Raw genomic sequence first — 26328 nt, forward strand, 5'->3', positions numbered from 1 at the left:
CATGGTCAGTCATTTGCAGAGCTAGGGATCAGATCCCACTCCCTTGCCTGATAAGCCTGGGCTTGTTTGGGCTTGCAGGCTGCAGAAGCTACAGCTCTATAGTACGGTGCTGCCTTGGACTCCCTGCGGACCCCCTTTCAGGCCCAGTTGTAAGTGGGGCCAGTGGCTTTGCAGGAAGTGTGTCTATATAGCCTCCTTTGTATCAACTCCTGAGATTTTGTGTGAAAAGAGACAGGTACTACTAGGTCAGTGAGAGTCTACCAACTAAGACAAGCCCAGACTCGGTCTGCAATTGCATCTACTGTGGGCATTTCCTTGGCACAGAAAGCTGGCATCACACCCAGGTACTTCCTCAGAGAATGAGGTTGTGAAGGCCAAGGGCCATTCATTCATTCATACATTCACTTCCAGCCTCAGCCGGTCACCTGACTGTCAGGCTCAGAGTCTGGATCTTGCTTCAGATCAGCTGCTGGCCCTGCCTCCTAGTTCCTGGGTATTGTAGCTTCCCTTATTCTTTCCTGTAATGATATTTACCCTGCCATTGGGGGTTATGCTTCCAAATCCTCTATTTCAATCCCAATCACTCCTTCTAACTCTAGGCCTACACTATGGGCTACCTAAAGGCTGGGCAATGTTGGAATACGTCTTTAATCCCAGCACTCAGGAGGTAGAGGCCGGCAAATCTCTGTGAGTTTGAGGCCAGTCTGGTCTACAGAGTGAGTTCCAGGACAGCCAGAGCTACACAAAGAAACCTTGTCTTGAAAAACAAAACAAAACAAAACAACAAAAAAGGAGAAGTTGGGCCTAGTGGCACAGGCCTATAATCTTAGCTATTCTGGAGACGGAGGCAAAGGATTGCAGATTCAAGGCTTGAAAGGGCCACAGAGGGAATGCAAGGCTAGTGAAACTCCATTGCAAAATGAAAAATAAAGCAAGGGCTAGGCATATAATCCAGGAAAGGGACCATCTAGCATGCACAAGGCCCTAGGTTCAATCCCCAGTACCACAAAAAGAAATTCAAAGAAGAGGAAGAAACGACTCAGCATTGCTGCAGTTTAGAGCAGAACTAGCTTGGCCTTCAAGGCTCTTCCTAGTTCCCCCGAATTAACCCTGCATGTCCTGGAGGCCCCTCTGTGTGTGACGCGCCCTCCTCCTCACCAGTGACATCTTACTCATGTTTGAAGGCACGGCCTCCGAACCATTTACACAACCAGAGCTCACAGGTGGGAGTGGGTTTAGCAACAAGCAGGACTCCATAATCTGAATTATCCCAGTATGGAGATGGAACGATGGAAGGAGCTGCTGTTTTGACTAAGGATGAGCTTTTTCAGTCTAAAAAGTGCCAGGTAGTAGTTTTGGCCAGTCATAAAGTTTCTGTGACAATCACTCAGCTCTGCCACTGTAGCACAAAATTGGCCATGGTTAGTGTGGAAACCAATGGCCCTGACTGTGTTCTAAGAAATCCTTCTTTCCTTCCTTGCTCCTCCTCCACCCCTCTTTTTGAGATAGGGTCTCTTGTAGCTCTGGCTGTCCTTGAACTCACTAAGTAGCTAAGGATGACTTGAACTTCAGAGTGCTGGGGACTGAACCCAGGGCCACTTGCATGTTAGGTAAACACTGATCTTCTTCCCAGTCCAAGAAGCTGATTCTTGACTGTATTTTTTATTGACAAAAACAGACAAGCTGGGGTTCTTACCTTTGTTTTCAGCACTGGACAAATTGGTGGGTTTGAACCAATTTGAAAAATTGGTGGCATCAAGTAGAAATAGCTATGCAGAGCCACTCAGGATAGAAAAAGATGGATGAAAACTCTAGGTTGAAAATAATGTGAGAAAGAGGCCCATGGAGGAGCAGGCAGGTAAGCAAGACAGAAGGGAGTTAACTTTGTCCAGAATTTAGAATGCTTAAAAGGGAGAAATGGGACTCTGGAAAGATATTTTTCTCAGGGGTCTTGACAAATGTTATTTCTGCCGAATGAGAGCCATTGAGACCAGTGAGGCATGATCAAATCTATATTTTAAAAAGTCATTCTGAGCTGGGTGTGGTGTGGGTACACTCCTTTAATCTCAACACTCAGGAGACAAAGGCAGGTGGGTCTCTGATTTTTGAGGCCAGCCTGGTCTATATAACAAGTTCTAGGACAACCAGGACTACACAGAGACCCTGTCTCAAAACAAACAAACAAACAAACAAAGTCATTCTGGTACGTTTGTTCTTACAGCCTTTAGTCCTGGCACTTGGGAAGTAGAAGCAGGAAGATCAGGAGTTCAAGGTCAGTCTTAGGTACAATTGTGAGTTTGAGGTTAGCCTGGGCCACATGAGATCCTGACTCGAAATACACACACAGACTCACGCACACACGCATGCACGTGAGGTCTGATTTGATCAAATGCAGAAAGATTGTAGGAAGATTATCAGGAGGCCACTGTGGTTGTCCGATTGTTGTGTTTCCAGATTGTTAGTTCTTAAACCAGTGCTGTCTGGATGTCTAAGAATGGTTTGGGAACCTTGCTGAAACTCTAGGTCCTGTGTTTGAACCTAGGAGATGTGGTTTGGTAGACCGAGGATTTTTAGAAAGCACTTCAGATTTAAACTCATTAGTCCGGGTAGGGCAGGATGCTGTCTGATTTAAGAGGTGTAGATATCAGAGAAAACGTGATTTACAAAAGCATTTGGAAGTGGCCCTCTCCCTCTTCCCATACCTGTCTCTGTTCAGAACAGCCCAACCTCTTGAGTCCTCACACACCACCACTACCCCGATGTCTTATTTTGGTCATACGCTAATGTTCTCTTTAGAACAACTCTTTTGACCGATTTTGGCATGTCTGCCCACATTCAGGATCTCATTAATGTTCAACTGGATAAACTACTTTTGTGACTTCCCTGTCCCTAGTCATAAAGTCTAGCTCAGTCAGGCTCCTAGAGCCTTTCTGGGTGGCCTTTCCTTAAGGTTAATGAATGTCAGGATCTTTTGTTTTGCATTGGGGCCCTTCAGGAGCATCTGCTCCTCCTAGGCTCCCTCACTGCCAACTCTGATTGCTCTGTGCTGCTGTAATCATCCCGTCCCTTGCAGTATTGTCCTATCCTGAAGTCTTTCCTCCAACTCACCCCTGTTTTCCTTCCCTCTTCCTCCTGCTTGTGTGTGACTGTGTTTCCTCGGGGGACGGAGAGAGCTGCCAAGGGACACCTGCCCAGGACCTTTGTGCATCATAAAACATGTGTCTTCTCCATCTGAAGTCCTAATCCTCTGCTTGTGACGGACAGTTGGTCACTATGGCAACCGACTGTGACGTCACAGGATAAGGACTTCAGGTGAAGTAGCAGGAGCAGGTGAGTGTTGAGGAGAGAGATTTTAGTGTCTGTTGGAGGTTCCCCACCCCCTGCACTTTTCCGCAGCGCAGGGGGCTTGGAGAGATCTCTCCGGCTCCTGCTGTTTTTGAAAATGATGCGGTGAGAGTGTGTGCTTGGCATCTGCGTGCTGCAGCAGTGTGGGGCTGACAGAGTGTGTCAACTTGAGCTCTGGCTGTGCAGGCACCGCTGCCGCGGGAGCCTGTTATTCCATTCTGGATTGCTATTTTGATACCCAGATTGCATCATTCTTCCTACGTATAAACAGGGGGTCCCCAGGGCCCTGCAGCTACTCACTTCTCCACCAACACTGTTGTTGTGATGAGCTCTATTTAAATGAGCTGCCGGATCGGGGCAGGTTCCAGCCACACATGAGCACTGTCATTTTGGGGAACATGGAGGGCTGAAGGATTTTTGTGGATCGAGTCCTAAAAGCCTGAGACTGATGGCCTCCCGAGCTGTGAGCTGTGCAGAGGGCGACAGAGCTAGTTCCTGAAAGTTGAAAATCTCGTTTTCTTCCTTCTGAGCTTCTATTCAGAGGCACCCAGAGGATTAGGAAGGAGATGCAGCTAGGAAGAGAGTCGCCTCTTTGAGGTCTCCCTCTTGCTGTTCAGTTTGGGAAAATTGCTGCAGAGACTTGGAGATAAACAGGAACAGGAGGAGTCAACCTCGCTCTTTCTTGCAGGAGCATCTCAGGTGAGCTAGAGAAACAGCAGCTGTGGCTGAGGATGCATCACCACAAGGAGAGGCTCCAGACTGCTCCCCAAACCCCACCCAGAACCCAGCTCCCCGAGCCTTAGGCCCTGTGGGCCCAGCTGGCTTGCTGCATGCGGGGTGGGTGCTCCTGGGCTCCCGGGGAGCACCATCCTCCAGGACTGGTGGTGGTCTCACCTGTCGCTCTTCCTCTGACTTCTCTCCCAGGTGTTGCTCTAATTACAGGGCAACAGGGTGACAGGTAAGCCTGCTGGCAGCCAGGGGCAAAATCGGCAGCCAACCTAGGTGTGTCTTGGATCAAAATCTGTCTTTCTAACAGGTACTGACATCTGAAGAGTGGGTGCAACCTGTTTGTTGAAGGCAACGTTGCTCTGAGCCGTGGGGGCAGTGGAAGGTTTCGGAGGCTTCAGGGGGGGCCTTACTTGGTGCTCAGCATCCTGAGGCTGCCGAGGGTGGGAGGGTACGAACGGTTAGTGAGGCTGGCCAGCCTGCCTGGGCATGGGCACTTATTTCCTTGCTTAGTGTCTGGCAGAGGCAGAGTGAGGCAGCGTGTCTTACCTGTGGCTACAGAGGCTGCTCAAGGCTGCTCAGTGGTTTGAGGTTTTCTAAGGACAATGTAGTTTTGAAGCATGCCTCTGTTTCTCATGAGGCCTTCATACCATCCTCCATGTGATTGGGAATTGGGAACAGAGAAGGTCTATCCAGCTTTGGACACTGGCAGAGGCACTTGAGGCTGCCTCAGTGGATCCCGCCGCTAGGTCAGAGAGATCTGGGACTCCAGCAGCAGTTTCATGGAGCGCTGGATGAGAGCTGAAGAGTGAAAGGCTTCCCAACCCGTGAAGATTGCTTAGCACTAGGCCCAAGCTGGGCTCAAGGTGGCCATGCTCCTGGGTGGCCTGAGCTGACCCATGCCTGATTTTGGGGACCTCCTCGGGGTGTCTTTCCCACTCTCATCATCTGATGCGAAGGCTGCCTTGGCTGTGTTGTTCATGCTGAGGGCTAGTTACCCAGACTAGGCCTCCTTTCCCTTTCTGGGCTCAGCACACATTCTGGCCTCAGGAGCAGGCCACAGGTTACATCTTGGTCTTTTAGTTGAGTTTTGAGTCAATGTAGCCTCCAACTCAGTGCCAACCCACAGGGTACCTGGGAACCAGGACTTGCTTCTGTGTGCTGGGGATCTATCCATTTGTCTGTCAAAGGGGAAATCCGCCACAGCTACATCTAGAGTTTTCTGGACTTCCTGCCTTTCTTAGCTTCATGACACAGGGGACAGAGCTCTCAGAGGAAGAGTACTATCCAGGGTGCTGGTTGTCAAAGAGCTATACATTGTAATCTTCTGAAGAATTAGTTTTAAATGCTGATGCCTGGACTCCACCTCCTGAAACTCTATGAGCCACGTCCCTATCCCATATCAGGATGGTTAAAAGTCCCCTTATAGTTCAAATTTGTAACGAAGAATGCACTGTCTTTACATTTGTTTTCTTTAGGCACAAAAGCTTCATTCCATTTGCTTTCCTCAAATATTGTGTTTTTTTGGGGGATTTTCAGGACAGGGTTTCTCTGGCTGTCCTGGAACTCACTTTGTAGACCAAGCTGGCCTCAGACTCACTGAGACTGCCTGCCATCCCACACAAGTCCCGAGATTAAAGGTGTGCACTGCCTGGCAGCAAATACTGTATTTCTTAAAAACACAGCTGGAGAATTCCAGTTTCCAGAGCTGGGTATGAGCTATTAGAATAGTTGGGTAATAACTGTGGTCTGATCATTATTATGAAATATTTTGTATATGGTGAAACTGTCTGGTTAATTACAATTAAAAATATATCATTTATTGATTATTGCATTAGGAAAGAATATAGCATGATGAAAGGAACGTGGTTTTATCTGTATGTGTGTGTGTATGTTGCACATAAATGCTGTGGCCCACATGTGGAGATCAGAAAACAACTTTGTGTGTCGGCCTTCATTTTCCAGCGTGTTTGAGGCAGGGTCTTACTGTTGTCTGTGGCTGTGCTGCATAGTCTAGGTCGTCTGGCCTGTGGGCTTCTGGGGATGCTGTTGTCTCCACCATCCATCTGTCCATCAGCCTGTGGTTGTTCTGAGATCACAGATGCCTGCCATAGCCCCTGTCCCGTGAGTTCAGGGAATGTGAACTAGGCCCTGGTGCTTGTGTGGCCATAACCAGTGTTTCGTGAGTTCAGGGAATGTGAATAAGGCCCTGGTGCGTGCGTGCGTGCATGTGTGGCCATAGCCAGTGTTTCGTGAGTTCAGGGAATGTGAACTAGGCCCTGGTGCATGCGTGCGTGGCCATAGCCAGTGTTTCGTGAGTTCAGGGAATGTGAACTAGGCCCTGGTACGTGTGTGGCTATAGCCAGTGTCCGTCCCATGAGTTCAGGGAATGTGAACAAGGCCCTGGTGCATGCGTGGCCATAGCCAGTGTTTCGTGAGTTCAGGGAATGTGAACTAGGCCCTGGTACGTGTATGGCTATAGCCAGTGTCCGTCCCATGAGTTCAGGGAATGTGAACTAGGCCTTGGTGTTTGCGTGGAGGTGCTCTACTCAGCCATCTCCCTGGCCCAAGGATGCAGTTTTAAAGGTAAACAGATTCAGGTCTCAGGTTGCCACAGGCTCTTCTAATTTAACTTCTCGGAGCCTTAGTCTCCACAATAAAACGGAGATCAGGCCTATTCTTAAGAGATGGTTGATGAGTGAATGAGATAACACATGTATGGTGCCAGTACTGAAAGCAGTGCTAAGTAGATGTCAATTTGTATCACACCTCCTAGGGACAAGACATGTATTTATTTAGTTTCGGAGACAGGCTATCCTGGAACTCTCTGTGTAGCCTAGTGTGGTCTTGAACTTGAGATTCCCCTGCCTCAGTCTCCTGAGTGCTAGAATTACAGACTTGCATCATGGCCCTGTCCGGCTCAGTTTTCACTCTCTTAACAGGTGGAAGGAGTGACTTTGGCTCCCAGAGCTGTTCTCCCAGGCCACCAGGTGCCATAGGGAGACTCTGTTGCCTTTCTCATTGTGGAAACAGAAGTCCTACCTCCTCGGTGGTCTTTGTGTCATGGTCCCCTGTGTCTCAAGAATGATGTTTCTGGTTGTGAAATAAACAGTAAAATAGGTGGGCTTGCTGATGCACACCTGTAGTCCTAGCACTTGGGAGGCAGTGGCAGGAGAATTGCTGTCAAGTTCAAGACCAGCCCGGTCTATGTACATTAGGAAGGCCAAGGCTACATCCACATCCCTCATGTAGTTCAGTTGGTAGAGTGTTTCCCCAGCATGCATGACACCCTGGATTTAATCCTCAGCACTGCAGAAGTCAGGCATGGTATCATACACCTGTAACTCCACCTCCCCAGGAGTTCAAGGCCATTCTTGGCTCCATTTTGAGTTTGAGACCAGCTTGGGCTACATGAAACCTTGTCTCAGAAAAGCCCCTCCCTCCAAGATAAGCATTATATGTAAATGACATCTTACTTATGGCACAATTTCAATATGTAAACAGTGAGTCTTTTGAGCAGTGCAGTTATTCTCTGGCTCTGCTAGTTAGCAGCCCCTCCTCAGGGCTGATCCCCTGCCTCCAGCCTCCCCTCAGCCACAGCCTGTCATTCAACTCTCTGATTTTTGTTTTATTTGACACAGTTTCTCACTGTGTAGCTGAGGCTGGAATCAAACTGGCAATCCTCCTGCCTTGATCTCTCATGTGCTGGGATTACGTGTGTGTGCACCGTGCCTGGCCCACCTGACTTCCTGACAAGGATGACAGATAGCTCAGTTGCCATTGGGTTGACTGTCCCCTCTTGTCCTGAAGCTTGACTGCTAAGGGCACGTGAAAAGGGTCAGTGTAATCAGCCCTCTCCTGCTGTGCCTCGTCTCCTCATCTTAACAACTTAGTGACATTCAGGAAAAGGGGGTGCTCACCGAGGGTGACAGTCAGATAGTAGCAGCAGAGCCTTGTCTACACACCATGTGATTGTCATCTCGGGATGGCTTTCCCCCAGCACCCAGAAACTTCCAAGTGGCTTCTTCCAAGTGGCCACGAGTGCAAGGAATACACATGGAGTACCCCAGCTAACGAAATGCAATTATCCAATCTTCTAAAAACCATGCACCATCCTTTGATGCTAACTATAGATCATTTCTGTATGTAGACATATGAACAGGTAGTTAAAATGCAGTATGGTGTTTCTTATACTGGAGGTACTAATTAACTGATCCTAGGGGAAATCAGCCCTGTTTCTCAAAGGTGGAACATTTCAGGTTTGAAAGGATGCAAAGGAGTTTATCTGAAAAGGACAGAAGCAAGGAAAAGTATTTCAAGAAGGACCAGCACTTTTCCAGACAGCCATGCAAAAGTTTGGCTCTTCCAAAGACAGCCGAGATACTTGGCATGCCAAAGATATACGGCATCTGGCAGCTGAAGCTAGAGATGGGGCTGGAGGGAGGTTAGGCCAAGCTGAAAATGAATGCCGAACAAGGGTCTTGTCTTTATGGCCAAGAAAGGCAGATAATGTGCCATGAGGCCTTATTTGAACCATCCAGATCATCCTCCTTTTCCACTCTGTTGTGTTACTGTTTTTAATGTTGGAGCACTTGGTACCAGGAGTTGGGAGTCTTGTGGAAGTAACTTTCAACACTCAGATCACTGTTGTGAAGGTGGATGCACCTAGTAGATGGGAGAGACAGTCACCTGACAGCCAGGTGATGTCACCTGTGGAGAGTGTTGACCAGCAGGAAAAATACCCAAGGAGGTCCAATGCAGCTCTGTCATTCAAATTCGTGGCTTTGCAAGGGCTATTGTTTTTTATGATTTTGTGGGTTCTGCAGATGGTGATGATGAACTTTTGCTGCACAATTGGCCACCCCAAAGCTTAGTGATTAAACCAGCTTTCTTTGTTGTGTGGCTTTCCAGGTTGGTGATCTGGACTGGAATTCTCTGGGTAATCTGGGCTGAGTTTGCCTGATCCTGGCTATCATCCCATGCCTGCATTGGATTGGTGGGCCACTTGGTCTGGCTGGTTTAGGGTGGCCTTATGGACAATGTTTGAAACAACTATGGTTTTTGAGTCCCAGGTTCAACTTTTCATAGAGTGGCTGGAGAATTCTAGGAGTGAGAGCAGAATTGCACAGGCCCCTGAGGTCTAGTCCTAGATTCAATGGGTACAGTTAGAGAGTCCTCTTGGCCTCTTCTCTTCTCTTCTCTTCTCTTCTCTTCTCTTCTCTTCTCTTCTCTTCTCTTCTCCCTTCCCTTCCCTTCTTCCCTCCCCCCTCTCGTGTATGTGCAGTGTTCATATATGTGTGGGTATCGTGCACATGTGAAGATCACAGGTCAACATCAGGTGTCCATCTCAGTTGCTCTCTACCTTATGGTTTGAGACAGGATCTCTCACTGAACCTGGAGCTAACCCAGTTTGGTCAGGCGGGCTGGCTAGAGAGTTCCAGGAACTTGTCTGTTCTGCTCCTGCTTCTCCCTCTTGAGCCATCTCCCCATCCCCAAGAGTCCCTTTTATTGGTAGGATCATAAGAGAGGCCAGGCACCTTCAGTCCAGTACTTGGAAGGAAGAGGCAGGAGGAGCTCTGTGAGCACAAGGCCAGCTTTGGCTACATAGTGAGTTCCAGGCCAGCCAGGGCTATATAATGGAAGCTTGTCTTTAAAAAACAAAAGAGATCACAAGGAATTCTTTCAGAGATAGGAAGAGTTTATGGCTAGTTTCTCAGTGTACCACTCTATCTGCTTTTCATCATACCATGGATAGGATGTGAGAAATATTTTGAATTCAAAGTCAGCATTCAAGGAGAACTGTGTTTTCTCAAATATTATCTAAAGCCCTATTGTGTGCGGGGTGTGTGTACGTGTGTGCATTTGCATGTGCTATAGCACAGATGGAAAGATCAGAGGACAACTTGAAAGAATTGATTCTTTCCTTCCACCTATGGACTCAGAGGACTGAACTCGGCGGCAAGCACCTTTCCCTGCTGAGTTAGCTCACCAGCCTGTCTTTTTGTGACAGGGTCCTGCTATGTGGCCCCCACTGTCTTCGAACTTGTGATGCCTTCTGCCCCAGATTCCCACGTGCTGGCGATTATAGATGTGTGCCACCATGTCTATCTATCAAAGCGACTCTCATTTTTCCCTTTCTATTTTACATACAATGAAATAGGCGTAGGTGAGTCAGTTGAGACAAAGCAGCTTGCCCAAGGTCACTGGGTGGCAAAGCTGGTGTTGGGGCTTGCATTCTTCTGAGTGCACTGTAGAGCATTGATCTGTAGCATTCATTACTGTATTGATGAAATGAGGCAGAGAAGACTGTGACAATATTGCCACAAGCCCTGTTGCCGCCAGTTCCTTTTCATACCAGCCTTATCCATGGACACAGGTCCCTGCCCTCCTCAGGAGACTCATTCCCAGAGGTCTGACTGTTTTTAGAGTGGGTCTGAAGAGTCACTGTCTCCAGGGTGGCAGTCTCCTGCTGCTTATGTAATTCAGATGCCCACTCTGCTAAGGAATGTGTTGGAAACTGTTGTATTCTTCTGGGAGAGGGAGCGAGTCAGGCTGTTCACAGGTGATGTGTATAGTATACCTAACATGGTCTAGGACTCTAGGTGGAAATAGCCCAGCAACAGGCATCTGAGTCCCAGGAGCAGACTTATTGGTATTGGTTAAACCAATAGAAAAGTACCTCGTATGTGAGCAGGCAGTGGGGCAAGGCTCTTCTTCCACTTGCTAGAGAACTCCTGGAAGCTTTGAGATCTCTGAAGTAATCTGGGTAACACAGTAACCTTAGTGACTAATGCTATCCTCTGGGCTACACTAAACCCCCCAAGCCCAGGAACTGGGACTTCAGGGCTGTAGAATGAAGAACTGGAGCAGCAGAAGGCAGAGGCCTGGTTCCTAGGGAGGAGAGGAGGATAGATTAGGTAAAGACAGGGATGGGAGGAGACTAGATGGATGGTCTGTAGGGCTGGCCTCTGGTGGGATGGTCGTGTTCATGCTAACTGCAGGCTATGTTCCTGAACAGGGATCACTTTGGCTAGGAGTGGGTATTGCCCATATGTTGGTGCTGGGTATTTGAAAGCCTCCTTCTAGGCCTTATGTATAATTATTCTGTTGCCTTGACTCCATTGTCTGTCTTTCCCTTCTAGAGCTCATCTCCTGTCCTGCATGTCAGCGAGTGTATCTTACCAGAGATGTAACTGAACATATTTTTCTCCAGTGCTTTCCTCCTGGGCAACCCACAATGGCCAGGGTAAGTCAGGACAAGGGAATAGGCAGGTGGTGGCTTACAGAAATTGATGAGACCACTGTCTATAGGTCTAGCCACCTATCACTGAATTGTAACTCCACCATCAGTTTTCCTATCCATCCATCCATCCACTCATCTACCCACCCATCCATCCACTCATCTACCCACCCATCCATCCACCCATCTATCCACCCATCCATCCACTCATCTACCCACCCTTCTACCCTTCCACCCATCCATCCACCCATCCATCCACCCATCCATCTACCCATCCATCCACCCATCTATCCACTCATCCATCCACCCATCTACTCATCCACCCACCTTTCCACCCATCCATCCACTTATCTACCCACCTATCCATCCACTCATCTACCCACCCATCCATCCACCCATCCATCTACCCATCCATCCACCCATCTATCTACCCATCAATCCACCTATCTATCCACTCATCCACCCACCCTTCTACCCTTCCACCCATCCATCCACCCATCCATCCACCCGTCCATCCACCCATCCATCTACCCATCCATCCACCCATCTATCTACCCATCAATCCACCCATCCATCCACTCATCCATCCACCCATCCATCTACCCATCCATCCACCCATCCATCCACCCATCCATCCACTCATCCATCCACCCATCCATCCACCCATCCATCCACTCATCCATCCACCCATCCATCCACCCATCCATCCACTCATCCATCCACCCATCTCTATCCACTCATCCACCCACCCTTCTACCCTTCCACCCATCCATCCACCCATCTATCTATCTATCCATCCATCCACCCATCCATCCACCCATCTATCTACCCATCAATCCACCCATCTATTCACTCATCCATCCACCCATCTATCCACTCATCCACCCACCTTTCCACCCATCCATCCACTCATCCATCTACCCATCCATCCACCCATCCATCCACTTATCCATTCAGCCATCCACCCAGGAGGAAATAAAAAATGTTTGAAACGTAGTTTTCTACTAGGTGAAAATTACATGCTTTGAGTGGAAAGGGAAGGTATCTTAAGGTACATTAAGCATTACTTAATTTATTTCAGTGTTTTTCCCCCCATGGCTCTTACAGAAAATATCAGCATTAGGCTCCCCCCCCACTTTTATCTTCCCCCTGAGTTGAAGATTTACATACCAGCTTTGATTTAACGGGCTCTTTAATCTTGTCTGTAACAGCTCTCAACCGTTTCCCCAAGTTTCTGATCTTACATTACTTACTGACTGTGCCTTCTGTTTCTCTACTGGTATGTCCTTATCACTGCTTTTCATTAACTTACTAGTTTATTTCCTTTTTCCTGTATCTAATCCTTACTGAATGTCTGTTACCCTCTGGGACTTACCAGTGCTAAGGAGACAGACTCATGTGTTCTACTTCTAAGACGTTCGTAGGGAAATTCGTAGAGCCTTCTGAACCCATAGTAGTTTAGTGACTTGCATGAGTTAGGCATAGAACGGATAGATCGTTTTCCCACATCTCCTCATTTCATGACAGTTCCCATCAGACCTAGCATTATATCTGCTGATGAAATGACCAAACTTTTGGAGGTGAGGAGGGGGTGTTAGTTGGGCAGTCTTCAGGTAGAGGCATGGCTCTGAGGCTGGCCTCTCTTGTGGATGGATGCACTCATCTCTCTGGGTACTCTGACATCTTAGCCTTTCTCCCTTTGAAGAAATCAAATGCCCGGCTTTTGCTCGAGTTTGTCCTCTGTTGTAATGCCCCCTCTGTCTACCTGCTTGAATTCAGTGTTAACGTAGACGTTTCCTATTGATGAAAACGTCCCCGTCACTCTTAGGCCTAGTTCTTGGGAACTTCCCTTTGCATGTGTCCTTAGCACTTGTCATGTGTTATTTTTATCACAGCATTACCAATTTAAAGGGTGTCACCCTGCCCATACTGTATATGCCTTGACTGGGGGAGCCTCGGCTTACTGGGTTTCCTTACCTTTAGTGCAGGATAGCCACTGTTCCTTCTGCCACCGAGGGTACTTTCCTGCACAAACCTTGCCAGGCAGCCCTCCAGTAGATTCTACTCCTCAGTCCTGGGGAAACATTCCATCAGCACCCCAGTCCCTAGAGCTTTTGCTGCTTGTAGCTGTAAGCCTCAGTGACAGTGGGGTCACCAATTTCGGCCTCTCTGCTTCCAGAACTGCTCGGAGTGCAAGGAGAAGAGGGCGGCGCACATCCTCTGCACCTACTGCAATCGCTGGCTGTGCAGCGCTTGCACAGAGGAACACCGGCATGCCCCAGCCCCGGGGGGCCCACTCTTTGCACGGGCACAGAAGGGATCCTCAGGTACCAGCCCCCCCTTCTTCCGTGCTGAACCCTCAGGTGCCTGGAGAACAGCTTTCTGACCTCAGCCAAGGGAGACAGTGGGGATGGTTTCTGAGTCTTTTGCAAAGGAAGAATGTCTCCCTCAGAGTCAGAGGGGTGACTCACTCCAGCCTTTCACTGTTGGGCTGGGGGCGGGTGAGTGTGGGTGAGCCGGTGCTGGGAGCATGATCTTGAATCATGGAGCTAGCTCAGCTCCCACCTCCCACTCCTATTTAGAGCAATATGTCTCACATGCAGAGACTTAGCAGTCTGGTCCACTCTTGCCCTTTTGTCCATCCTGCACCATCTGTTTTACGCAGCAGTCTTTTAGAAAATCTTCTCCTAGGACCCCTGACTCTGTGTGTGTGTGTGTGTGTGTGTGTGTGTGTGTGTGTGTGTGTGTGCGTGCGTGTGCGTGTGCATGTGTGTGTGTGTGTGTGTGTGTGTGTGTGTGTGTTGACATGTTTATCAGACCCACAGGAAGCAGAGTTCATCCCATGAACTAGATGTGAACTAGTCTGGTTTTAGCCCCATCAACACAGAATCCTGGTTAGTGAAGAGGCTTAGGTTCATTTGGGAGGGTTTCCCACTGTGCCAGAGATCTACCTGGAGCAGGTGCAAGTGCCTTCTCCACCCCTAGCAGGTGCTGGGACACTAGGGCTTGAGGGTGTGAGGTTTCTGGACAGCTGAGCGAATCTAGCCAGGCTAAGCTTGAATTCTTCCCCATGCCCTGAGTCTCACTGTTCCCAAGAGAGACCTCTCCTGTTCGCATCTCCTCCCCCAAGCTCTGCGTCTGTGTCATGTCCCTGGAGGGCTGAGGGCTGCTCAGCAAAGCTGAACAGAAAGGTCTGCACGAACAGAAGCCCACGTCTTCTGTCTTCTCTGGCAGGGGTGAATGGTGGCTCTGGGGACTTCGCCTTGTACTGCCCTCTGCACACACAGGAAGTGCTCAAGCTCTTCTGCGAGACATGTGATGTGCTCACGTGCCACAGCTGCCTAATGGTGGAACACAAAGAGCACAGGTGGGACTGGTGGACTGGCTGAGTGGGCTCGGGAGGCTCTGCGTTGCTTTTTTGTGAGAGCTCTGGCCTGCTGAGGCGTCAAAGCCCCCTCCCTAAAGCAGGGTATGGAGATATTCAATTGTAATCCCAACAGCTGGGAGGCTGAGGCAGGATGGTGGTGAGTTTAGGAGACAGCCCAGCCTACATAATGAGTCAGAGGATAACTTGCTTACATAGTGATGCTGTCTCAAGAAAGAAAAGAAAACAAAACAGAACAGAAAAACCCTCTCCCTGCCCAAGCCAACCTGCAGCAGCTGGGCGGAGGTGTTTCTCTTCTCTGTGGACCAAGAGACTTGCATGCCTTTGTCTCTCAGTGTGTAGTCCTGGCCTCTGAGGCTGAGACAGTGCATGATGGAGATTCCTGGGCACCATCCCTCCTCAGCTCTTGCTTTGTCTCCTCCCTTAGGTGCAGACATGTTGAAGAAGTTCTACAAAACCAGAGGATGCTTCTAGAAAGTGTGACCACGCAGGTGGCACATAAGAAGTCCAGCCTGCAGACATCTGCAAAGCAAATCGAGGACAGGTAGTCTAGGGCAGATCTTGTTAGTGCTGAAAATGCTCCGCTCTCTCGCCTCCTAGGCTCGGGTACCAGCCCCTAGCGGGCCCATGGAGGAGGATGCGGTTAGGCAGAGAAGCGAGTGTGTCCATTCCTCAGAGGTCACAGTGCCAGTGAGGCGTCTTTGGGGTATCAGTTGATAACTAGGGCCAGGCTACTGTAGGATGATCAGAATGAGTCTGGGCCAAAGTTCTGTGCTTTATGAATTATCCAGAAGTGGGTACCCGAGAACAAGGGTACATAGTAAGTAGCTTCCAGAGAAGAAAATGCTGTTTATTGTGGGATAGCAATAAATCAGTCATAATCTGTCTATTCTTGTTTCCCATATAAATAAGTTAAGTGGCATGGTATCACTGGCATTTTGTATAGCAGGAGTTAGGAACTGGGACCCAGTGGGTTGGGAAACTTTCACTATTTTATTCAGTTATTATAATTCCTTCAGTCAAGGCTTTTCTCCATTTTATTGAGGAGGAAGCAGAGGTTCAGAGAAGTTAGGTGACTTATCTGTGCTAACATGGCTAATCAAATTGGAAGCTAGGGCTGTGGTGACTTCAAAGCCCATAACCTTTCACTTTTAAACATTTTTAATGAGATATAATAAAATAAAGCCTTGAAAATATGTAATTCATTGGGTTTTGGCATTTTACAGAACTGTGCAATTGAACATTTTCATCACCCCTAAAAGTGATGAAACCCGTATATGTTATTGATCACTTCCCTCCACTTCCCACGCTCCTCAGTCCTCACAAGCCACAGTCTCTGTACCCAGGCTCTCTTTCCCTCTTCTTGGAGCATCTTCCTTTTGGACAATACATCATATGCAATCATATCCATATATCCCACAGTACTGTGCCACCTGGTGAGCTACTGGGTGAACCTGGCTGTGGACTTGAGGTTTCCTAGAGGAAGCCCAGTTAGATCAAGGGGTCTGGAAGGGATACTGAATGGGGGGGGGTTTCCTAGAGGAAGCCCAGTTAGATCAAGAGGTCTGGGAGGGATATTGAATGAGGCTGAGAAAGGCCTCTTTTTCTTTGATGCTTGCTTGGCCCTGATCTCAAGGCAACTTCCAAGTTGTCAGCCTTTCTGTTTGCTGTCTCCCAGCAAACAGAGAGGGATCACTGTGTTTGTCCCATCATGTCTCCAGGATTTTTGAAGTGAAACATCAGCATAGGAAGGTGGAAAACCAGATCAAAATGGCCAAGATGGTCCTCATGAATGAGCTGAACAAACAGGCCAATGGACTCATAGAGGAGCTTGAGGTATGTATTTGCAGATGGAGCAGGTGATATATTCTGTGCTTTCCTGGGTCAGAAGCCAGAGCTAGGAATCAGATACGCAATCTTTGCAGCATTTTGTTGCATGCTGTATTTCAAAATTTCTAGTCTAATTTTGGGAGAGTGGCTTGTTAAGGGCTGGAAAACGAGTTCAGCCTCTCACTGATGGAATGTCTCTCAGGTAGCTGCCATCCTTAACTATGTCAGGGAAGTCTTAAAACAGAGTCTAATTGCACCTTCTTCATAAAGTTGTATGCAAGAGATGTAGACATTCATTCATTCATGTTTTTCCATTTATCGCCATTCCACGTTTGTACTGTAAAATCTCTCACCCTCTTTACTCCTTTTCTCTGTCCATCAGCAAACAGCTCAAGGCTGTTTTCAGAAGTTCTCTTATCTGATGCCATCAGTGTTCATACTGATACACAATGGCCACTAGACTTCCCAGATAGGTCCATGAACAGCACCAGGGACTCTGTCTTTTCTCTGTGCACCAGGGCATTACTAACGAGAGAAAGCGGAAGCTGGAGCAGCAGTTACAGAGCATCATGGTTCTCAACCGTCAGTTTGAGCATGTGCAGAACTTCATCAACTGGGCTGTCTGCAGCAAAACCAGCGTCCCTTTCCTTTTCAGCAAAGAACTGGTAAGAGGAAGCCGGTCCCTCAGCTAGTCTGAAAACAGATCAGAACAGAGCCTGTATCACAATGGGAGAGATTACCCTTGGAAGTGCATGTTTTTAGGAGGGAAGAGGAGTAAGATAGCAGGTCCTGAGTTCTTCAGACCCAGCCATGGTTTTGGGTTAGTAAGTGAGTGTCATGTTCTACCAAATCCTATAGCACAAGGGACCCAGTTGCAGAAATGATCTTGCTAACCCAACCAGGAAGGCCTGTTGTTTTCATGCATTCACATATTGTCCTGGGCACAGGTAGTGTTCAGAGATGTCATGGAAAGTTAGTTACTGGGTGCCAAGTGGGGGAGCAAGAGAAAAACAGGGGTTGAAGAAGATTTTGACATCTTGGGCTTGTGAGGACCACTGATGCCTAGAAGGAAGTGTTGGTTTCATTTTCTGACAGGGTCTTGCTAGGTAGCTCATGCAGGCCTCAAACTTGAGACCTTCCTGTCTCTTTCCCCTGAGTACAACACACTGGGCTGGAGGAGAGTGGGTTTTGAGAGATGGTTATATTGACTCTAAGGTCCCTGGAGGGCATCTGGAAAGAGATGCCAAAAAAGCTAGTTTGATAGATGGGTTTGGACGTCAGCAGAGTCAGAGCTGGAGATTAAGAGGTGGCATTACTGGGACAGTCACATGGGAGCACTGTGGAGAGAGGAGAGCAAATCTGCAACCAGGGAATGCCGTTATTCCTCCAGAGGGGAGAAGACAGTGAAGACTGAGAAGCACAGCTCGAGTATAGAGGAGAGGCAAGGAAGTAGAGTGTGCGCATGCCAGCGGAGTTCAGATTGAAGTCTGTGCTGACCGGACTACAAGCCCAGCCATCCACAGGTCCCTGGTGGCCTTACAAGGAAGTTCCAGTGAAGCAGGAGGATAGAAGCCAGATGAGTGTGAGCACGGAGGTGAGGGCAGAGGTAGATGTGAGAAGGGACCAGTAATTGTGAATGAGGCAGAGCTGGAGGAGACTTTTTTTCCTTTTAAGTCTGGCAGACATTTGCACTTCCATATGGGAGAGAGGTTGACAGTAAAATAGAGAGGGGTGGGTGGAGTGAGCACCCTGGGAAATCTGGTAGAGTGAGATCCAGAGGGTGCTGCCTGGCCTCGGAGAAGGACAGTGCATATAGTTCAGTGTGCAAAGTGAAGGGAATCTGTGTTTGGAGAGTTTGGATTTTTGTCATTTCTAAGGCAGGATCCAGCCTGGCCTCAAACTCACTATGTAGCCCAGGGTGACTTGATTCCCCTCAATGCTGGTATTACAGGCACCACTCACTATGCTGGGTTTATGCAGTGCTGGGTGTTGGACCTAGGGCTTCCTGTATACTACTACTAACTGAGCTACATCCTCAGTTCCTAGAGCATTTGCTTTTCGTGGTCTCTTATCCCCTGCAAACTACAAAGTCATAGACAATAAGAGGGTTAGAGTTTGGGTGAAGTGGCAGAGGGAAGACCTAGCAGTGGAAGAGGAGGGTGATAAAGGAAGTAACTAAAAGGGAGGCCGAGGGAACCTCCCAAGGGAGCCCCCGAAGCTAGCGTTCACTTACGTGGCCTTAGAGAACATAGCTGAATAACAAGGCTTTAGTATAGCTGGATTAACCTCGTTAGGAATTGGTGGTGGGGAGAAACTTAGGGCACTAGGGACATGGGACCTGAAGATGATGGGGAACTGGGAAGACTGTGAACCGCTGGAGTAGAACTAGAAGAGTTCAGTGATATTGAAGAGCATGTCCCAGGGGCGTAGGAGCACCTTATAATCAAGAATTAGGTTGTCGGAGTTTATGGCCTCATGAGTAGAATGAGTCCAGATGATGAATGGGATGTAGGTGTAGGGACTGAGCTGAAAACAGGTAGAAGTTGATTGACATTAAAGAAATCAAGAATGGTGTAAGTAACATTATATGGACTTAACCGGTTGTATTTGGGAATATATATGTATATACAAATACATATATGCATGCAATAACGATGAAAAAAGAAGCCATGAATTTGAAGGAGAGCAGGAAGGGGTACATGGGAGGATCAGGAGGGAGAAAAGGGAAGGGAGAAATTTTGTAATTAAAATATAATCTAAAAAAACAAACAAAAGGAATCAAAAGTGGGAACTGGGGACATAGCTCAATTGTAGAGTATTTACCTAGCATGTGCAAAGCCCTGGGTTTGATTCCTAGTACTCCATAAACCAGGTGTGGTGGTACATGCAGGAGATGAGAAGTTCAAGGTCATCCTTGGATATGTAATAGATTTGAAGAAGACCTGGAATATGTGAGACCCTGTCTCCAAAACAAAACAAACTGAAAAAAAAAAAAAAACAAAACCAAGGACTTAAGAGGCCAAGATGTCGCTTGGGCCATTAGTTATCTAGAACCAGATGATGGCAGGGTGTGACTGGATACTTGGCAAAGCCCCAAGTGATGGGAGGGTGGTGAAAGGCAGTAGATGAGCACCCTGGCAGAGGAAGCTGGCATCTGGGGAGGATGGAAGGGGCTTTACATGCTGTCTGGAGCAGAGCGTTGGCCAGCTCTGAGGTCTGCACAGCTTTTAAAGGTGATGATGGTAGGATGACTGGAGCTCACTTGAGGTCTGGAAGAGATACAGATGTAGGGTTCCAGAACCCAGGGATCATTAGCTGGGAAGATTGGAAGGGGACAGGGAACTGAGATTATGGAGGATGACAAGAGGTCACAGGGACACAGCTTGGGGCCCTTTAACCTGCCCAAAGCACTAGAAAGTAGGACTTGCCACGCAGGCAGATGCCCAAATAAATGGTGCTGTTGTCAGATTGTATTCCAGATGCAGCGGCTGCTGGAGACGAGTTGTAACACCGATCCTGGCTCTCCTTGGAGTATCAGATTCACCTGGGAGCCCAACTTCTGGACCAAGCAGCTGGCTTCCCTTGGTGAGCTGTGACCTTTGGCCTGTCAGCTAAGAATAAGTATAGGCAATCTGCTGTGCTTTCTAGATGGGCCAGCATATGCCCAAGAGAAAGTGCTCTTAGAGACTGCCAGTGATCATTGAGTCAGCCATCAAACCTTCTCTTGAGTAGAAGTGGGGAGGATGGGCCAAATAATGGCAGTGTGGGACTCAACACCATCTGAAACATTAGCTCCCTGTTCTGCATGAATGTTGCTCCTTTTACTCGGCTTCATTGCTGGAGAGGTGACGAGACAGTGACCCTCCTCTTCTGAATGCCGTGTGGGAGTTCAGGTGAACATGTCTGTGTGGTGACACGGGGCGTATATGTGTGGGTACAAGCTACCCACTCCTCCTCTGGGGCTCAGGTGCAGACAGAAGATTAATGGCCTTGTGCATCTTTTCTTCTCTGCTGTAATTTCTGTCAGCCAGTCTCTACGCAGTGTAGACAACACGAAGATATGCTTGTGTTGACAACATAATGGGCTTGTTGAACTAACTACCCACTGCCACTTTGATTCTAGCCTGTTAATCACATTGAAAAAATGTTGAACTTGGCAAATCAATGATACTAGATGTGGTTTTGCTCACTTGCCTGGACAGGTCTCATGTAGCTTAGGCTGGCTTCCAATTCACTGAATAACAGAGGGCCTTGGACTTCTCACTCTCTTGGATCCACCTCCACTTTTGAGTGCTGAGGTTGTGGGTGTGCAGTTCCTGGTTCTGGGGATCGAACCCAGGACTTTGCACATGCTAGGCCAGCACTCTACCGAATGGACTATATCCCCAGTCCCAGATGAGTTTTTGCTGCCCCCTCCTGTTTGCTTTAATTCAGCAGTTGCCCTGGGTGAGTCCTGGTGCTGAGTATGAAAGGACCAAAGATGGATCAGACACATCCTCTGTCTTCAAGGAGCTCAGTCTCCTAAGCCAGCTTCATCAGGACAATGGGTGAAGGAGCAGTAGACAGAGAGCACTCGGTATGGTGTTCTCACCGCAGGGCCCAGAAACCCCAGGGCAGTGCTGGTGTCTGGCGCAGACCTGGCATGGGATCTTCCATCACACTGCCCAACAGTTCCCAGATATGTACCTAGAGGCTCACTGTGTACCCTTTGCTATTTTCCAACACACTCCCTCCCCAACCCCATGTGCATTCTTTTAGTGAGTCTCCATTGGGCTGTTAGACTAAAAGGAGTGTAAAGAGCAGGTAGATTTCCCAGTCAGGTAGAAAGGCTCGTCATTTAGTAAAAGCTGACCCAATTCCTCAAATACCCATGGCCCCCTAAAGCAAGCTCCTGCAGGTGTTGTTCCTGGCAGCATTCTAGACAAGAGTCTTGGAGGTCAGGGCTGGGAGTTCTTCATCTCCATGGCTGACTGGGTTTGCTGAACGGTAGTAGCAAAGGGGAGCAGCTGCATCTTACCTTTGGGAATCTCTCTGTTCTCGATCTCCAGGCTGCATAACCACTGAGGGTGGACAGCTGTCCCGGGCAGATGCTGCGGCTGCTTATGGGAGCTTACAGGGGCCATCCTCCTTTTATCAGAGCCACCAGGCCCCCATGGCTCAGCAGGAGTCTCTCAGCCACCCCTCACACAAGTTCCAGCCTCCAGCACTGTGCTCCTCGTCTGTTTGCTGTTCCCACTGCTCCCCAGTCTCACCTTCCCTCAAAGGCCAGGTCGCCCCACCCAATATCCACCCAGCTCACAGTTTCCGGCAGCCCTCTGAAATGGTGTCCCACCAGCTGGGGTCACTGCAGTGTTCCACCCTGCTGCCCAGGGAGAAGGAGCTAGGCTGCAGTCCTCATCCACCAAAGCTGCTGCAGCCCTGGCTAGAACCACCACCGCCTCCTGCAGAGCAGGAGAGTACATCCCAGCGGCCAGGACAGCAGCTGATTTCCCAGCCTGTGTGCATCGTCCCTCCGCAAGACGTTCAGTCGGGAGCTCATGCCCAGCCCACCATACAGACACCCTCCATCCAAGTTCAGCTGGGCCACCACCAGAAGCTGAAGCTCAGCCACTTTCAACAGCAGCCACAGCAGCAGCCACCACCCCCACCTCCACCCCCTCCACCCACCCAGCATGCACCCGCACCCTTGCCTCCCTCCCAGCACCTAGCTTCCAGTCAGCATGAGAGCCCTCCTGGGCCTGCCTGTTCACAGAATGTGGACATTATGCACCACAAGTTTGAGCTGGAGGAGATGCAGAAGGACTTGGAACTTCTCCTGCAGGCTCAGCAGCCCAGCCTTCAGCTGAGTCAGACCAAGTCTCCTCAGCATCTTCAGCAAACCATTGTGGGGCAGATCAACTACATCGTGAGGCAGCCAGCACCTGTCCAGACCCAGAGCCAGGAGGATACCCTGCAGGTGAGCTGTCATCCCAGGACTTCTCAGGGCATATAACATCTGGTTCCTTCATCTTAGTGTGGTCTTCATCTAAGCCCTCACATTAGCCCTGATCTCCACGCTCAGTAAAGCTATGGAGGATATAGTACATGTCTCTATAGTTATCTGGGCTCAGTGTTCCCTAGAGTGGCCTGGCTTAGCCCTATGCCCTGGGGTGACATTGGGGATTTTGTCCATAGATAGTACCTTTGAAAACATAAAGGTACTGGGGGGTAGAGAGGAGAGGAGAAAAGAGAGAGAGGAGAGTGAGTCAATCCATGGAGAAGCTAGAGGTTGATGTTGGGCATCTTCCTCTGTTGCTTTCCACCTTTTTTTGGGGAAACAGAGTATCTTCCTGAACTTGGAGCTCACCAACTTGGCTCTGTTGGCTGGCCAGCAAGCCCCAGGGATCCACCTGTCTCCACATTCCAAGTACTGGGATTATAGACACCCACTGATACTCTTGGCTTTTTCATGTGGGTTCTGGAGGATTGAACTCAGGTTCTCATGTATTCACAGAGAGCACCAATGTTACTCAAGCCCAATAGATGGTACCATCAGAGTGTTGCTAGACCCCTTCCAGGGCCAGGATAAGGCGGGCAATCTCTCCTATCTGTGCAGCCTTTCAAACTCCCTTGCTGGGAACTTAGGCATACCTGGTAGGGAACTGGGAGAGCTCAAGGAGTAGAGTGAAGGTGGCATTAGACCTTGTTGTTGGCACTTTTACAACACTCCAGGGAAGATTTCAACTTTATTTTATGTCTGCAAAGCTACATATGTTTTATGTACACATACGGAATATCATGCCAACAGCTGTGTTCTGTAGATGGTGCCATCTGTAGCTTGTAGGTGCGGTGAGGTTGCTGGAGGCAAGCAGTTTGCCTAGAGACCATACAGTGTTGAGAAGAGGAGCTAAGACCAGGGCCCAGATCTGATGATTTGTCTATAATGCCACAGAAGAGGCTCTGATCTTGGCTTAGGGAATATTGGAGTATTGAATGCTGATTCTCTCTTTTCTCATTTAAGATGATTGAGTGCATTTGCATCTTTAGGATCTTTGCTGTTCCACATCTTATTCATAGTTCCTGATTTTCCTTTTTTCTAGATCTTTTGTCCCAGCCTATTTCCCCATCCCTTCTCACATTTTCCACAGTGGTGTCTCCTTTAAATCTATGATTACACATCTTCAAAGAGGCTCCAGAGACTTTTATTATAAAACATAAGGCTTCATATTCATGGGTCATCATGGATGGCTTTAGATAATGCTTCAGGCATCATCTCCTGAGGCTCAGTTCCTTTGAAGAGATGTAAAGTAGTCCCCATGATGGCAGAACAGAATCCAGTGTTCATAGAGGACCACAGCTAAGTATTAGTATAAACTGTTACAGATTTGAGGGTGTCTCAGTGGTAGGTTGAGTGCTTGCTACCATGCACAAGACCCTTGGGTTGATTCCTAGCACTGTAACAATAGCAATAATGAAATAAACTCAGATCAAAGCCAATCTAACCAACCAGCTACCCAACTAGCCAGTTAACCAGCCAAACAAACAAAAACCACGTGTTATAATTATTAATGTGAATATCACAGAGTTAGCTCAGAAGTCTTGGTTTGGGTTCTATCCTAAGACTATGGTGTTAAGATACAGTTTCAGGAAGAGTTTAGATGTGTGTGTGTGTGTATGTATTGTATGCACACGTTTGTGTGTGTATGTATTGTATGCACATGTTTGTGTGGGTATATAGATGTCTGGGGGTATACATGAGGGTGCACATGCATTTGTGTGCATATGCGCATAGAGGCAAGCTATCTTCCTCGGTAACGCTCTGCCTTAGTCTTTAAGACAGGCTCTCTCATTAAATTGAGAGCTCACAGATTGGCGAGGGTAGCTGGCCAGTGAGCCCTTCTCTGCCCACTACCTCAGCTCTGGGGGCTGTAGGCAGTGCTTCACCCCAAGTTCTATGTGCATGCTGGGACTCTGAACTCAGGTCTTCAGCTTGTATACCAGGCACCTTACTGACTGTGCCATTTCCCCAACCCAAGATTATTTTTCTTCTTGAGAAAAACTTAATCTATTATGGTGTGTCAACAGTGACATGGGCAAGGCTCAGTGTGCCTTAGCCCCTGCTGCTGCTCTCTGTGGGAAACCCATCCAAGGTCCTTATTTCTTTTCTAGGTTACAGAGGAGCCACCAGCATCTGAGGGCCCAAAGCCAGCTCTACCCCTTGACAAGAATTCTGCTGCTGCCTTGCCCCAGACATCTGGGGAAGAAACTCCTCACAGTGTCCCCCCAGTGGACAGCACCTCCCAGCGCTCCTCTCCAAATGTGGTGAGAAAGGTACTAACATAGCCTAGCAGGGGGCTCGCTGTCAGCCCAGACACCAGGCACCTGGATGAGGGTGATGGCGTGAGGGAGGTGTGTCCCTGTTCCATCCCTGATGTTCCATCCCTGGATGGTCCATCATCCCTGGATGCTGCCCAGCCCTGACTCATGCCTTATTCCCTCCTGAGTCAGCAGCGTAGGTCTTTCCCCATCTTTCTCACTCCCACATGGGCCTGCTGGGCTTCCTTTAGAGTAGAGAGGGAAGGGGATGGGAAGGAGTTTATTGTGGTCAGAATGGTGTGTGGTACTTTTCAACCGTGATCTAACTTTGCCTTCCTAATGGCTGTCTAAGGTGGGTATCACCACCAAGTAGCTAAGGAAAATGAAGCCTAGGGCCCTATGGCTGCCACAAGAGCTGAGCTTTACTCAAGAACCCAATGCACAGCTTTTATCCTTTTTCAATGTAAATGGGGGAAGATATTTTATGTGGCTCCCCACTACCCAAAGTTATTGGCTTTACAATTAGATCCAGTGGAATTGGTTGGGTACATGGTCTGTAGAGATGTCCTTGCAGAGGCAGTTGAGCACCTACAGATATGGAGATCCTTTGAAGATGAGCTACCAGAGTCCTCTTGTTCTAGTCATCTTCTCATTTGCTAGGGGCATTCACTGGTCTTGGCGGTGACTCAGCCCCACACAACTCCAGAGCTGGCTACCTCCTGTGTTCCTTTCCTCTCCACTGTCTTCCTTCTAGCTGGACTGTCAGCACTGTGCCATGGTCTCCACCCCAGGGCCCTGTTCCCAGGTGTCCCAGGGCCCTGTTCCTTTGATTGCCTGCCTGTCTTCCTGGTCCTTCCCCAAGTTCTGTCTCTAAAGCCCTAGTTTGGAGTCTACAACTCCAAGCTTGCCCACCAGCCCCTTGGTATCCCTCTGGTGGAATCTACAACTCCAAGCTTGCCCACCGGCCCCTCAGTATCCCTCTGGTGGAATCTACAACTCCAAGCTTGCCCACCAGCCCCTCGGTATCCCTCTGGTGGAATCTATAACTCCAAGCTTGCCCACCGGCCCCTTGGTATCCCTCTGGTGGAATCTACAACTCCAAGCTTGCCCACCAGCCCCTCGGTATCCCTCTGGTGGAATCTATAACTCCAAGCTTGCCCACCGGCCCCTCAGTATCCCTTGGCTTGCAGCCTGGTTCTGCTAGTTGCTCCAGGTGCAGTCTCTCATTTCTCCAGCACTGCTGCTTAGACAAGCTGTCTCACTGTTTTTGAGAAGAGTTTAGAAAAGGAAGCAGTGGCAGAAATGAAAAGCTGATGGAAGCTTCTGGTGACGCTCAGACTGGGAAGACCTCTGATACTAGTAGCCTTCTGTCTGTGCCTGTCCTGTTCTGTCCTACCTACCCTGTTGAAAACGGTTTGGTCTACAGGTGCCATAAATAAGCCCTTTGTAGATCTTAGTTGTTTAACTGCTTATATATAGGCCATCGAATTCATACATTTATTTATTC

General features: G+C 48.7%; 1 protein-coding gene across 3 annotated transcripts in view; it reads left to right on the forward strand.

The window, feature by feature from the left end:
* Positions 1 to 26328, forward strand: part of Trim66 (tripartite motif containing 66) — a 76066-nt gene that overhangs the window by 27002 nt on the left and 22736 nt on the right. For 2 of the 3 annotated variants that reach the window (XM_059269108.1, XM_059269104.1), the window contains exons 3-11: positions 11214 to 11317; positions 13491 to 13638; positions 14546 to 14678; positions 15124 to 15240; positions 16418 to 16532; positions 17045 to 17191; positions 19994 to 20111; positions 21575 to 22482; positions 24675 to 24836. In XM_059269108.1, the coding sequence (XP_059125091.1) occupies positions 11214 to 11317; positions 13491 to 13638; positions 14546 to 14678; positions 15124 to 15240; positions 16418 to 16532; positions 17045 to 17191; positions 19994 to 20111; positions 21575 to 22482; positions 24675 to 24836 (1952 nt within the window). Of the gene's footprint in view, positions 1 to 4073; positions 4304 to 11213; positions 11318 to 13490; positions 13639 to 14545; positions 14679 to 15123; positions 15241 to 16417; positions 16533 to 17044; positions 17192 to 19993; positions 20112 to 21574; positions 22483 to 24674; positions 24837 to 26328 lie in introns of those variants that run through there. The other variant, XM_059269109.1, reaches the window with a different exon arrangement.

This window comes from Peromyscus eremicus, chromosome 1, assembly GCF_949786415.1.
Source record: "Peromyscus eremicus chromosome 1, PerEre_H2_v1, whole genome shotgun sequence".
NCBI lineage: Eukaryota > Metazoa > Chordata > Mammalia > Rodentia > Cricetidae > Peromyscus > Peromyscus eremicus.